Source organism: Nicotiana tomentosiformis, chromosome 3, assembly GCF_000390325.3.
Source record: "Nicotiana tomentosiformis chromosome 3, ASM39032v3, whole genome shotgun sequence".
NCBI lineage: Eukaryota > Viridiplantae > Streptophyta > Magnoliopsida > Solanales > Solanaceae > Nicotiana > Nicotiana tomentosiformis.
In genome coordinates this window covers 91,618,208-91,632,850 of record NC_090814.1, presented here as the reverse complement: position 1 = coordinate 91,632,850, position 14,643 = coordinate 91,618,208, and the positions used below count along the sequence as shown (strand labels likewise).

The following is a 14,643-nucleotide window of genomic DNA, read 5'->3' as shown; positions in this document are numbered from 1 at the left end:
TCAAACTTGGGGGTCTTGAAGCCGGGTGGCAAATGAACATGGGGGAACATGCATAGATCATTAAACGAAACACTCTTGTGGCCTCCTAAACCCTATATGTTTCTCATGGTTTGTTCTAGGATTTTCATTTTTTTGGTCATTTCCTCTTGTTCCATATTCTTGTCGGGCTTTTCGATCTCAATTGGGAACATGTTCTGAGGAGTATGCTTGTATGAATCTGGAACCTTGAAAGTCACTTCTGGAGAGTAATGTTGGGCATCATGAGCATTCAGTTGTGGATCATTATTGGACTTTTGAGCAAGAGCCGGTTGAGGGATAGTGAAAGTATGGACAATAGGTACAATAGGTGGGTCATTTCTGAGGGGTGCGGTTGGAGGACGTGGAATGGAGGTACTGGGGATAATGGGAAGGTTAATGCTCGGGCTGAATCCAGGTTGGTACAATGGGTTACTTGTTATGGAGATGGGTACTTGAGTTGCAACTAGCACATTATAAAGATTATCCGAAGGCCCTATGGGTAGTGGGGGCGGTGCCTGTTGTTGATACCCAATTTTTGCCCTCATGTTTTTAAAATAGCATGTATACTTTCAAAATATCATTCTGCATCACTATTTAATTTACAAGATCTATATGAGCATTTTTATAATTTTTCATAATTTTCAGAGTTTTAAAATTAATTTTCTTGCATTTAATTTACTTGAATATTCACCAATTATTTCTTTAAATTATTTCTTGTGATGACTTAATCATCCAGATTATTATTCGCATATGTTTTAAATATTTTACTTCACTTCATATAATTATATTGACAAGAGTGAGTTGCTCTAGTGGTGAGCACCCTCCACTTCCAACCAAGAGGTTGTGAGTTCGAGTCACCCCAAGAGTAAAGTGGGGAGTTCTTGGAGGGAGGGAGCCGTGAGTCTATCGGAAACAGCCTCTCTATCCTAGGGTAGGGGTAAGGTCTGCCTACACACTACCCTACCCAGACCCCACTAATGGAATTATACTGGGTTGTTGTTGTTGTTGTTGTATATAATTATATTGGCATTTTTAGGCTATTTACACAATTTTGCAATAATAGCCTATATTTTGCAATTTATTGCATTTGTCATTTTATTCAATGTCAAAATAATTTTTTACATTTTTTATAATCTTATACTATTGTTTTAAATTATTAAGTTGCATAAGTAGTATTTTTTTATATTTTTGTTTAACTATCTTATTAAATTATTTTCCTTTAATCTCTTATTTAAAATCCGGCCCAATTTTGAGCTAATTTTCGGCCAAACGGACCAAAATCAAGCCCAAAACTTTGGCCCACTCTACTTCACTCTTCTGGAGCCCAACCAAATGACCCCTTTAAAAATCCGATCGTGACCCGTTGCATTTAACCCGCCCCATTTTTTATTCAATCCTGGTCGTTGATCTTCAATGATCAAAAGCCCATAAATAAACCAACCCATCCCCTTATATCCCCATAACCCAAACCCTATCCTATTGCTCCTAAGTCACCGCCCGTAACTCTCTCACACCCCCATTCATCTCCCAAACCCAAACCCTAGCCGACCATGGAGAGTTTTACCTATTCCTTCCCTATACGCGTCCATACTCGGATTTACTTGCTTTTTCTTGTTACCATTACTCATTTTATGGTAACTTTCGTTACCACTTCACTTATGGCAAGCCAGATCTGGTTTTAATTATTGGTTTTGGGTACGATTGTGGTTATATACACTTAAAAAGAGAAATTTCTCTTGTATATGGTATATCTCCAGTGATTCTGTCGTGATTGAGGCTTGTGAACGATTTGCCTTAAATCCGACTTCAATTAGGGTTTGCTTGACTTCTCCTAAATTGACTCTGAATCAATTTCGCATGCTATTCTTTCCTTTTTTATGATTGATTGACTGTTTTTCCTTGTTTGCAAGTGTTTAATTTTGCTACTATATAAACCCCTTCCTATTTTCCTTTGAGAGGGACCGTAATCACTAGATTTTCACTAAAAATTGGAGTTATCACTTTACTGTTCTCTTGTTCTCTTATTCTATACTTGGGTTCTTGGCCGGATGGAAGCCAAGGCCACTGAGATTCGATTATTCAACCTTTTCTTGGTGCGAGCATTGCCTTGGGTTCCTTTGAAGCCCTTGGGAACTTTGATGCATTAAGATTCTGGGTTCTTGTGGAATTTTGTTCTTTATTGTTATCCGTTTAACTGGTAAGTCACTTGACTTTTGCAATTTCATTTTTTATGCGTCTATGACTTGCATATATTCTCACTTCTGAAATTCATGGCTTGATGTGTTTGTGTGCAACTTTGTTAGCGTTACACTTGTTTTAAGTCTCTTTAGCATGTTGTTAGTTCTGAAACATGCCTATGTCTAATTTGAATAATTTGGACCCCCTCAAGTTTGCTTAGCCAATGTGTTCTAGGCTACTTCTGTGTGTGACCTTGTCAGCTTTACATTCGTTTTGGACCTCTTTAGTCTTTAATTTTACCTAAAAGCTGTCAATTTTGAGATTTGAATGTGCTTCATCTGAATGATTTGGACCTTCTTTAGTTAATTAGTCTACTGGTCAATACCTGAATGCCTACGTTTGCTATTTGATATGAGTTTACTTTTCCACTTTGTTCTGAATCTCTGTAATGGCAGTCTTGCTTATGTAATGTGTTCTAATCTGTGTTAAGACCTTTTCTATTAATTATGATTTGCTTCCCTGATAGTGTGTCTTACAACATATCCCTTTGTTACTTAGTCCTATATCCTTAGTGACTGTTTGAAACTTTTAGAATAGTCATCTAGGTTTGAGTTGCCATACCATGTTTGACACTTTTCTACTTCATGATACAAGTTAACATGGCTGCCTTATGACATAGTGATGAATCCTTAGCGTAATGGGGACCTTTAGGCTTCAAACCTCTAAGTCAGTACCTTACTTAAACTTGTTTAGTATTATGCACCTGTGTATGATAATCTTTGTTAATCCTGCAAACTTGTTTCTCCCTTAACTCTTTCAGTATGTGACTACCTATGTGTTATTTTGATAAGTGTTGAACCTGCTTTTAAGTCTTGCTGAACCTGCTTCTAAGTCTTGTGACATGTTTGATTAGTTGCTCTGTGTTCTCAACTTTGCTATGTCTACTTCAAGCTATAAATATATTTCCTCAACTTCTGCCCCTCAAATCATTGTCCTCTCTCTCATTTGTTACACATGCTATTTTGAACCTATCATTCTTGGCCGGCAAAACGTCAAGGCCACCAAGGCTCTTACTACTGACCTCCTAGTGTGAGCACTGCTCGGGGTCCATTCGAGACCCTTGTGAACTCTGACACACTAAGATTTGGGGTCTTTTAGCCACTATTTCTACTATTGACCTATCTCTGACACCCAATTCTTTCTTCCTACTGTCTACTAAATATGTGAACTGCTTGGTTCAAGTGGTTCGATGTCTGGGTAATGTGGTCAACCTATGGTTATATGATTTGGCTTGAATTCTTCTATGGATTCTGGGTTGTGTTGATGAATATGGTTCCTGGGTATGCTACGTGAGAGTTGTTAAAGGCCTAGGCAATGTTGGATGTTTCCTTTTTGGGCCTGCTATAAGCCTACTATCATTATTTGTATAATATTTGTAATCATATTCATTAATGGGCATGTAATAACTTTGTAATGAATAATTGGGGTGTTAGTAAAATGGGAAATGGATAGATTCTGATGCTTGCATGTAAGGTAGAAAACATGCCTATAGGATTCAATGATTTACTTGCTATATATGCCATTCAATTTCTATGTGCACTGTAGAAATCATGTCATTAGGAGAGGCACACACTTACACTATTTGGTTATTTGCAAACATGAGTACAAATGTTTAAGTTATTTCTATTGCTATGTATTACTAGAAAACCTGCCTATAGGAAACAAATACCACTAAACTTTCTTCCAATTCGCATAACTGCAGCATATCCACTAGAAATCATGCCTATAGGATTTTAATCATTCCATTTGTTACTGTATCGCCATGTTCACCTAGAAAGCATGCCTATAAGGCTAAAATATAACAATAGAATTGGTCCCAATTGTCAATTGTTAGAGATCCTTCCTGTAGGGTATTACTACTCGCCTAAAAATGTTAATTTTCCAAACATTGTTTGCCGTTCGTTTATGCTACTGTCAGAAAAGCATGAATAATTATGGGCTCTTCTCCAACAGATTTCATTGTCACTTAGTGTGTAAATCACCTAGAAACAACATCTATAGGAAATCTGTAATCTCTAATCTGCATGCAACAATCGTATAATTATTTGGAGATAAGCAGCGCCTAGCCTTTGAAACCTCTTGTATGTTTTAATGCATAGTCACATAGAAACCATGTCTATAAGGCTTAAGGTTCTTAATTCTGAAATTTGTCTACTGCCTATAACATGAACTTGCTCGCGTGTATTTGTTGTTTACATGTGGAGGCCAACTTGAGCCATTTATTATCTTTATGTGCAGTCCTACATGTTTTGAATGTCGTTTAGATTTATCATTTTTTGAGCAACCTAAGTAAAGTCTAGAACCATCCAAATAGAGGTCCAAAACATAGGGTACGACCTATAATTGAATTAGAACGCTTTTAGGTAACAACTTTAACATAGTAATCGGGTAGCAGGAGATGATAGTTTGTACCCGCTGAATAATATGAGCAACTCCCTTTCTTAAGGGAGTTGCGAAGTATTATTTATATTGCACGGGGTGATCCTTTAGGCTAAAAAAGTTAGGACCCCCTCCTCTTTATATGTTGTTATTATATCTAAATAGTTGTATTTCTATATTCGCACTAAGATCTGTATTAATCATGTTGTAATAAAGTTCTTTGACTTCAGAATTCCCTTTGTTTATTTGATCGCCTAGCTTAATCGTAATCCACATAATCTTAAGTTCAGCCGGGACCTACAATTGTGGACCTCGAGGAGTGCCTAACACTTTCTCTTTGAGGTAACTTGAGCCCTTACCCGATCTTTGGTGACATAGACTAGTCAAACAAAGTTATCTGCATAATAGGTGCCCTAACACACCTTTAAAATCATTAGGTGGTGACTCTCCTCTTTTAATACCTCCTTTAAAAGAGTTGTCACATGTCGAAGCCTGCTTTCGTGAGAAAAAATGGGGCGCGACACCTGTCCATTCACCCAGGCTTGGTATATCTCTTCCAATTATTGCTTCAACACTCTTACTTCTTCAACCAGTCCCGAACCTTGTTCGACCAATTGTCCATGGACATCATCATTATCTGACTCATTCTCACTATTGTTTGCCATTCTACTTTTTCCTTTTGATCTCGTGTTGTAAGGGTGAGTCGCCAGTTTAAACCACAAACCAACCACCTCTGTTTAACTTTATCTCAAATGACAAACAACAAACGTGTTAGAGTTAGGCATTTTGCATATATTAATCACATGTTATTTGTCATGCATCTAATACCATTTTCATTTCTAAAATGAGCTTGGAAGGCTTCATGCTTCATCCCGACTTATTGGTTTATTTCCTCTTGAATTTAACGCTTTTTTTTTCTTTCCTCTTTTTTTTTTTAAAATTTTCTCTCATTTTTTTATTCAGATTAATTATGACTTTGATCACATCCGATGGTGATTTCCTACGTATCATGACGTAGTATGAATCAGACCATTACGTAGTTCAGGGGGGATCAGGAATAAAGTAAATAAACTAACTCTCCCTTCTTCTTTTTTTTTTTCTGAAAGAAAAACCTCTAAAGAAGACATAACATATTTTTGGATTTTTAAATTTGATGTCTCAAAGAAAAAAAATTCTAAAGAAGGAATTAAATAAAAATATTTTTGGATTTTTGAAAATTGAGGGCCGAAACCGATGAGGTTTGCCTACGTATCTCACATCCGGTGAGAATCAGACCCACGTAGTTCGGTTAAAATAAATAAATAAATAAATAATCATTTTGAAAATTGTGATTTTACACACCTGAACTGTAACGACCCGACTTGTCATTTTGAGTAATTACTCTCATTTCTACTATTTGAAATCTTGAATAGCTTCATATGATGTATTATGACGTGTGTGTATCGTCGGTTTTGATTTTTCAGGTATTTCAGGATTAGTTCAGAAGAATGAATTTCATGTTGGAAGCTTAAATGAAAAAGGTTTATGCCCATTTCTATAGCAAAAGAATCGTCGAATTCGGACATCGTATGAGAGAGTTATGCCCATTTCTATATCGGAAAAGATTTCCCGTCACCGCGAGCGCCCAGGGTAGCGTGGGGCGCTAGCCCTGGCGCTGGGAATTGTTGGGATTCTGGAAAGTGCGCCACAGGCAGCGCCCCACGCTACCCGTGGCGCTCAAAAGTACCAGAGGCTCTATAATCGAGGTTTTTGGCCATTTTTGTCAAAAATAGAGTTGGGGAACTCGGTTTAGGCAAAGTTTGGGCGATTTTCACGGGTAAACATTGGGGTAAGTGTTTCTTATACTATATTGATTATATTTCATGATTCCATATTCATTTACATCATGAATATGTGAATTTATGGAAGAAAAATCAGATTTTTATAAAATCTTCCAAAAATATAAAATGAAGATTTGAAGCTCAATCCGATGTCGAAATTCGATAATTTTTGTATGGTTGAACTCGTATCGGAACGGGTGTTCGGATTTCGTAAGGTTTTCCGGGATTTGAGATGTGGGTTTCACTGTTGATATTTGAATTAATTTCGAATTTTTACTGTGAAATTTAGCATTTTCATATGGAATTGATTCCTATACCTCGTGTTGATTGTATCAAATTATTTTGACTAAGATTCGAGGCATTCGGAGGATGAATCATGAGTAAAAGGTTTATGGGAATAAAGAATTTGCTCGGATTGAGGTAAGTAACTCTTCTAATCTTAGAGCTGAGGATATGAACCCAGATTATACGTGATATGTGTTTGGTGTTGAGGTGACACACATGCTAGGTAACAGTCGTGTGGGCGTGCGCCGTTTGAACTGTGACCTTATTATTCTTGTGGTACTGTGTAGTTACCTAAACTTATCTGTAATCATAAAATCTCTACGTACTAGAGTTATCGAGTTATGACGCATGTCAGAAATAATGCTTAGGAAAATGTTAGTATTATTGGGACCCACATATGTCATTTCTACAGTCGACTTATTTGTTTAAATTGTAAATTCATACTCAGTCATGTTCATTCATTTCTTATCATCTCTCAGTCTCTGTTTCTATTTATTGATTCGTCATATCATCATTTTTTGGCTAGTTTCATGACATTGTGAGCCGAGAGACTGGAGAGATTGATGACTGAGTGAGGCCGAGGGCCTGATTGTGAGGATAATTATGGGATCGGGTTGCACGCCGCAGCAAGCCATATTGTCTTTATATACCTTATTATTATGGGATCAGGTTGCACGCCGCAGCAGGCCAGATTGGCTTATTATAGCACGTTAGTTATCCGTGCGGATATAGATATTGATACTATATCACGTGAGTTGTCCGTGCAGATTATAGCACTTGGACTGAAGGATCCCCTCCGGAGTCTGTACATACCCCAGTGAGCGCAGGTACCTACTGAGTGCCGAGTGCGAGTGACGAGCGATTGGGAGGATCGAGTGACTGTGAGGACTGAGTGACTGTGAGGACTGAGTGACTGGGAGGACTGAGTGAAATGATACTCTGAGAGTATGCATATGGTTTTATTACTGAGTTGAATCGCATTGACATGCACACTTGATATACATGTATATAGATGCATTTTCCTCATGTTGTACAATATCATGCCATTCATGACTTCTCACACATATTGGCATATGGGCATATTGATGCATTTTCCACTGGCTATGTGGAAAGAAAATAAAACATCTTATTTATTGTTGAAAGGAATTTTGAAAAAATTACTGATTTCAAACTTACTCATATTTTTGGCAACTTCGGTAAAAGACTTGAGTTTTCAATTATACACTTGAAAGGTAGAGCTATTTTTAGAAATCATGAATAAGTTGAGCATGTTATTGTTGAATTATTACTTGTGCTGCTTTAGATTATATGGTTATGAAATGTTGTTGGCTATTGGTGTTGGACCCCGACTTGTGTTCCAGCTCGTCACTACTTTCAACCTAAGGTTAGGTTTGTTACTTATTGAGTACATGGGGTCGGTTGTACTCATACTACACTTTTTCACCTTGCATGCAGATATTAGATGTTGATGTTGTTGCGATCGACGAGAGCTGGATTTGAAGATGTACCTGTGTTCCGGTCATAGCTGCCTCTTGTTCATGGTAGCCTTAGATTTATAAGAATCTGTTTATGTACATTTCGAACAGATGATGTATTTATTTCATACCAGTTTTTTAAATTCTAATCTTAGAAACTCATGATTTGTACTACCAGTCCTTGGGGAGTTTAATAGAGTCAGTTAAATATTATTTGAATCAGATATTTGTAAATTGTCTTACCTAACAGGTTGGGTTAGGTGCCATCACGGCTAATTGGATTTATGGTCGTGACAAGTTGGTATCAGAGCTCTAGGTTAATAGGTTCTACGAGTCATGAGCAAGTGTCTAGTAGTGTCTTGCGGATCGGTATGATGACGTCCATACTTATCTTCGAGAGGCTATAGGGCATTTAGGATAATTTCCCATCTTTCTTTCCTTATCGTGCGGAATTGATTCAGTTTGAAACATAACCTTTTGAATTCCTTCCACGTATTTGTATGTGCATGTGGGCACTCGGTATCAACTGTGCATCGCCAGCTTGTGATTCCATGAACGAGGTTCGAGATGTGTATTCTATGTTTTGGTGATGGGCCAGTCTGGAGGATTTGATGCCAGGTTTAGACTGTAGTTAAGCTCGGTAGCTTCAGTTGTGTGAACTTGTACATTTGGACTTATACGTCCGGTAGTATCCCTATGAGTAGAATTTATAGCTCGATGAGCGGTGGAATGACCATATAAAGAGAATGATGTGACTGCGGGATGTGTCCAAATGGTTCAAATATGACGGAAAGAGTTTGTTTGGGGTGTGAAAAGGAATATTGGGTGCTTGATTTCTATATTGATGTGACGTATAGTCTCGAGTTATGAGTGTGTTGAAAGATATTTTTCATGTTATTTAAATGTGGAATGAAGTAGATTTTTCATGTTTTGTGGTGAGTTCAGATCTAGGAAGATTAAGTAATGGCGTAGTAGTTGTAGCTGTGAAAGGTTATGGAGAGATGTCAGGTAAACTACTGATGTGCGGTCATTATAATGTTGAGCGTAGAGTTCTTTTCTACCAGCGGAGTGTATGTGTTGATATCTGAATTTGAATCTGGGTGAGAAAGTTGACTTGACTGTCAAGAGAATAAATGCGAGCTTAGCGGATGATTGAGGTATTTTATGGTTGGTGTTGCATGAGCCTCTGAAGAATTTTGTTGAATCTCACTGCAACATCATGGCAGTACTATGGTATGGGTGTTGTGAGTTATTAAATGAAATGATCTATGGCTTTGAGCCAAGTGGGGGAGCCTAGGGGCTACTATTGACAGTTTGATTTCATAGTTATATGTTAAATTTTAGTTTTGGTCTGAGACATACTTGTAGATCAGTTATGAATTTTGAGGTTGAGATTGGGGATGACTCGAGTAAGGAAATTCCTGGATACGGGTTATATTACACTTTATGAATATATGAAAATCATGGATTAATTAAGTTGTTATTTGAAGGATGTAGTGCGCACGGAGTATGAATTTGATAGGTGGTGTTAAAGCAGGGTTACTTCTTTGAGTGTTGTTGTGCTAATGGGGCACGTGTCTTTCAGCCCGTTTGAGCGGTGCAATTTAGATTTGAGAAAAGTGGGTGACTCCCGAGAAGGTTCTAATGGGTTCAAGATTTATATATGACAATCGAGAATTTTTCTGGATTTGTGTATGGATTGAATCTGAGATTTACATTTAATGGTGTCGAACTTGCGATAATTCGGTATGACTATGGATTCTACAGTCCAGCATAAGAAAGGCAAAAGAATAATTTTAAATACACGTAAGGTATTTTTAGAGTGGGCGTTTCGGTTGTGGTACTTATGGTGGTGCTTAAGAAGAATACAATAACTTATGGGCCTTAGGGCGATGTGGTTTTATGTTAGGATGTCTTGTAGTGAGCTTTGGGTAAGGATTGTGGAGTTCTGACAAGGAGAAGTGTCAACTTGAGGATAATTCAGAAGAAACTCGGAGAAAATAGAATGATTGGCAGTAGGCTAGACCAGTATGATAATGGTATGATCGGCTCTTTGGTTATCTATGATGTAGTGGGGCTCTACAGATGTTTTGGTGGCAATATTCTTGGATTTGGTAACCTGCGTGGCTTGGTAGAGTTAGGGAGATTCAACTCTAATGGCTTGGTTATGTGCAAATGGATTTCAAAGTGTTCTTAATAGTTTCTACCATGGTTTGAACGAGATATTTTTTTTACCGGTGTAGGGAACGTGTTGTGTATTTTGATTTCCTCCTAGAAGGAAGCAAGAGAAAGGTTTCTAACTAACCAGGTAATGTAACTTGCCGGTGACTTAGAGTTCATAATGAGATTCTTGTGCTTGTCACATGATGGCATGATAGATGTGGTGTGTTGTGTGGGATTAAGATTTACATCTACAAGTTGGCAGTTCAGTCTTGAAGGGAAGGTCAAGAATTTTGGACAGCATGGTCAGTTTTAGATATTTAGGTGAATATAACTGCTTGGTAATCCCTAAGAAGGGTGCACATTTCAGAAGGTGCATAGTGTTTTGACTTACGGATGTTCATCGGTATTGCGGTACTCACCTGGTTGACAGACTATTGATATTCTAGTTATTGTTATGTGGCACGGAAAATTTTTGGAAGAATTCCTCGTGGGATGATTGTGCATGAGAGATGTGTTAGTCATTCAAATGCTTGAGTTGGGATCAGTTATGATGATTTATGCGTCCTATGAATTTGGAGACTAGGAGTTCTCAGAAGCATATTGTTTCAAGGTTATGACCTGTTTGAAGTGCGTATTTTATTCAAATCCAATGGAGGCACTAGTTGCGTTAATTATTTGTGATAGCTACGCACTATGAGTGTGCATATATGTGAGGTTTGAGCCAATGTGCAGGCATCGAAAGAATGCTTAAGCTATGATATGCCTAGAGTTGACTGTTAAGCGTAAAGTTATAACGTTTCTCGTGTTCTTACCTTTATTGAGAACTATCTGGGCTACAATTGAGGTTACAAGAGGCTAATTCCCTGAATAAATGGGGTAGTTACTATTTCTGTGTTAAATTGCCGATTTGAAGTGTGATAGCAGACTTTGCACATGCTTACGCTATGGCATGTTATTTATACCAGTCCAGGAGCATGAGAATCTTATTTCATTATCATATACAAGTGTACTTGTTTAATTTCTCTTGTATGATATGTTGGGATTGGAGGCCTATGACCATGCCAGGTGATTCATATTATTGGCACGTGAGTTGTCCGTGCAGTGTGTGGAAATTTTATTTCTATGATAATTTATCTGATTCATTAATTTCCTTCCTCTACAATTATGCACATGCGCCTACGGTTATCCTCTTCACAAAATTTAAGGAGTTGGTTGTAACATTCTAGTTGTGGTGGTGCTTGTTGAACTTGCAATACGGTTCTCTTCCTTGAGACATCTCCCAAATTTGGGTACACGAATTGCGCAGGTGTGGCTGGAGTTATATTGATGTGGCTTGTCTGTTGGATAGTCGTGTTTAATAATATAAGGTCATTGGACCTAAAATGGGTACTATCAGGTTTGATTACAGTATATTCGGAAGGATAATATTGAAAGTCGGCTTAGCAAGTGATTATGGTTCTGGTTGGGGTGAGAGAGCTCCATGACTTATTTATATGATGAGGGGTCATGAGATTCCGTGTGTTTCTTTCATTATCAGCAATATATGAAAGTTTTGGAACAAGGTTTTTTTTATGGGGTTTTATACTATTACTTGGTTGATTTTTGAGTAGTTACTGTGATCGGGAATGGTGTTGCGAGTATGCGAGTTGTGTGGTATGTTATGTAATTATATTTGGGGTTATGGTTATGGCTTGATATAACTTTTTCAAACTTATACAGTGTATAGATGTGAGACTCGGGTCTTGTAAAAAAATTTGGATGTTGGAAATTGGGCTCTAAGTTTTACGGACTAAGGTTAAAGTAATGATCTTCAATTATGTTGTGTTGTCGGGCCTATATGGAATAGGGTGGCTTGGGATCACCCACGGGTATGTGCGTGGTAAACAACTCTTGGCACATTCGAGGACGAACGTATGTTTAAGTGAGAGAGAATGTAACGACCCGACTTGTCGTTTTGAGTAATTACTATCCTTTCTACTATTTGAAATCTTGAATAGCTTCATATGAAGTATTATGACGTGTGTGAATCATCGGTTTTGATTTTTCAGGTGTTTCGGGATTAGTTCGGAAGAATGAATTTCATGTTGGAAGCTTAAATGAAAAAGGGTTGACCGAAGTTTGACTTTAGTGCAAATGACCCAGGAATAGATTTTTGATGATTCCAACAGCTCCGTATGGTGATTTTAGACTTAGGAGCATGTCCGGAAAATTATTTGGAAGTTCGTAGTTAAACTAGGCTTGAAATGGCGAAAATAGGAAAATTCAAAGTTGGAAGTTTTACCAGGGAGTTGGCCTTTTGATATCGGGGTCGGAATCCGATTCTGAAAATTTGGAATAGGTCCGTTATGTCATTTATGACTTGTGTGCAAAAATTTGAGGTCAATCGGACTTGATTTGTTAGGTTTCGTCATCGAATGTACAATATTCCGACGTTGTTTTTTCAAGCATAAGTGGTACCACATTAATCAAATGAGATCCAAATTCGGTTTTGATTGATGCATTAGATCCATATCGAAATATGGAGCCATAGCAAAAAGAATCGTTGAATTCGGACATCGTATGAGAGAGTTATGCCCATTTCCGTGTCGGAAAATATTTTCCGTCGCCGCGAGCGCCCATGGTAGCGTGGGGCGTTAGCCCTGGCGCTGGGAATTGTTGGGATTCTGGAAAGTGCGCCACAGGCAGCGCCCCACGCACCCTGTGGTGCTCGAAAACACTAGATGCTCTATAAAAAGGGGGGGGGGTGGCCATTTTTGTCAAAAATAGAGTTGGGGAGCTCGGTTTAGGCGATATTTGGGCGATTTTCACGGGTAAGCATTGGGGTAAGTATTCCTTATCCTATATTGATTATATTTCATGATTCCATATTCATTTACATCATGAATATGTGAATTTATGGAAGAAAAATCAGATTTTTATAAAATCTTCCAAAAATGTAAAATGAAGATTTGAACGTCAATCTGATGTCGAAATTCGATAATTTTTGTATGGTTGAACTCATATCAGAACGGGTGTTCGGATTTCGTAATTTTTCCTGGATTTGAGATGTTGGTCCCACTGTTGATTTTTGAATTAATTTCGGATTTTTATTGTGAAATTTAGCATTTTCATATGGAATTGATTCCTATACCTCGTGTTGATTGTATCGAATTATTTTGACTAAGATTCGAGGCGTTCGGAGGACGAATCACGAGGAAAAGTTTTATTGGAATAAAGAATTTGCCTAGATTGAGGTAAGTAACTCTTCTAATCTTAGAGCTGAGGATATGAACCCAGATTATTCGTGATATGTGTTTGGTATTGAGGTGACACACATGCTAGGTGACGGGAGTGTGGGCGTGCACCGTTTGAACTGTGACCCTATTATTCCTGTGGTACTGTGTAGTTACCTGAACTTATCTGTAATCATGAAATCTCTACGTACTAGAGTTATCGAGTTATGACTCATGTCAGAAATAATGCTTAGGCAAATGTTGGTATTATTGGGACCCACAGAGGTCATTTTTACAGTCGATTTATTTGTATAAATTGTAAATTCATACTCAGTCACGTTCATTCATTTCATATCATCTCTGAGTCTCTGTTTCTATTTATTGATTCGTCATATCATCATTTTTTGGCTAGTTTCATGAGATTGTGAGCCGAGAGACTGGAGAGATTGATGACTGAGTGAGGCCGAGGGCCTGATTGTGAAGATAATTATGGAATCGGGTTGCACGCTGCAGCAAGCCATATTGGCTTTATATACCTTATTATTATGGGATCGGGATGCACGCCGCAGCAGGCCTGATTGGCTTATTATAGCAGGTGAGTTGTCCGTGCGGATACAGATATTGATACTATAGCACGTGAGTTGTCCGTGCTGATTATAACGCTTGGACTAAAGGAGCCCTCCGGAGTCTGTACACACCCCAGTGAGCGCAGGTACCTACTGAGTGCGAGTGCCGAGTGTCGAGTGCGAGTGTCGAGCGATTTGGAGGATCGAGTGACTGTGAGAACTGAGTGACTGTGAGGACGGAGTGAAATGATACTCTGAGAGTATGCATATGGTTTTATCATTGAGTTACATCGTATTGACTTGCACACTTGACATACAGGCATATAGATGCATTTTCCTCATGTTGTACAATATCATACCATTCATGACTTCTCACACATATTGGCATATGGGCATATTGATGCATTTTCCACTGGCTATGTGGAAAGAAAATGAAACATCTTATTTATTGTTGAAAGGAATTTTGAAAAAATTACTGATTTCAAAC

The 14,643-nt window shown here is 38.0% G+C and overlaps 1 protein-coding gene across 1 annotated transcript in view; it reads left to right on the top strand.

The window, feature by feature from the left end:
- The first annotated feature begins 248 nt into the window (after positions 1–248).
- The window catches only part of LOC104086662 (protein RKD4), a 30,581-nt gene continuing 16,186 nt past the window's right edge, over positions 249–14,643 (top strand). The window contains exon 1 of the mRNA XM_070198811.1: positions 249–433. Coding sequence (XP_070054912.1) covers positions 249–433 — 185 coding nt within the window. The remainder of the gene's footprint in view (positions 434–14,643) is intronic.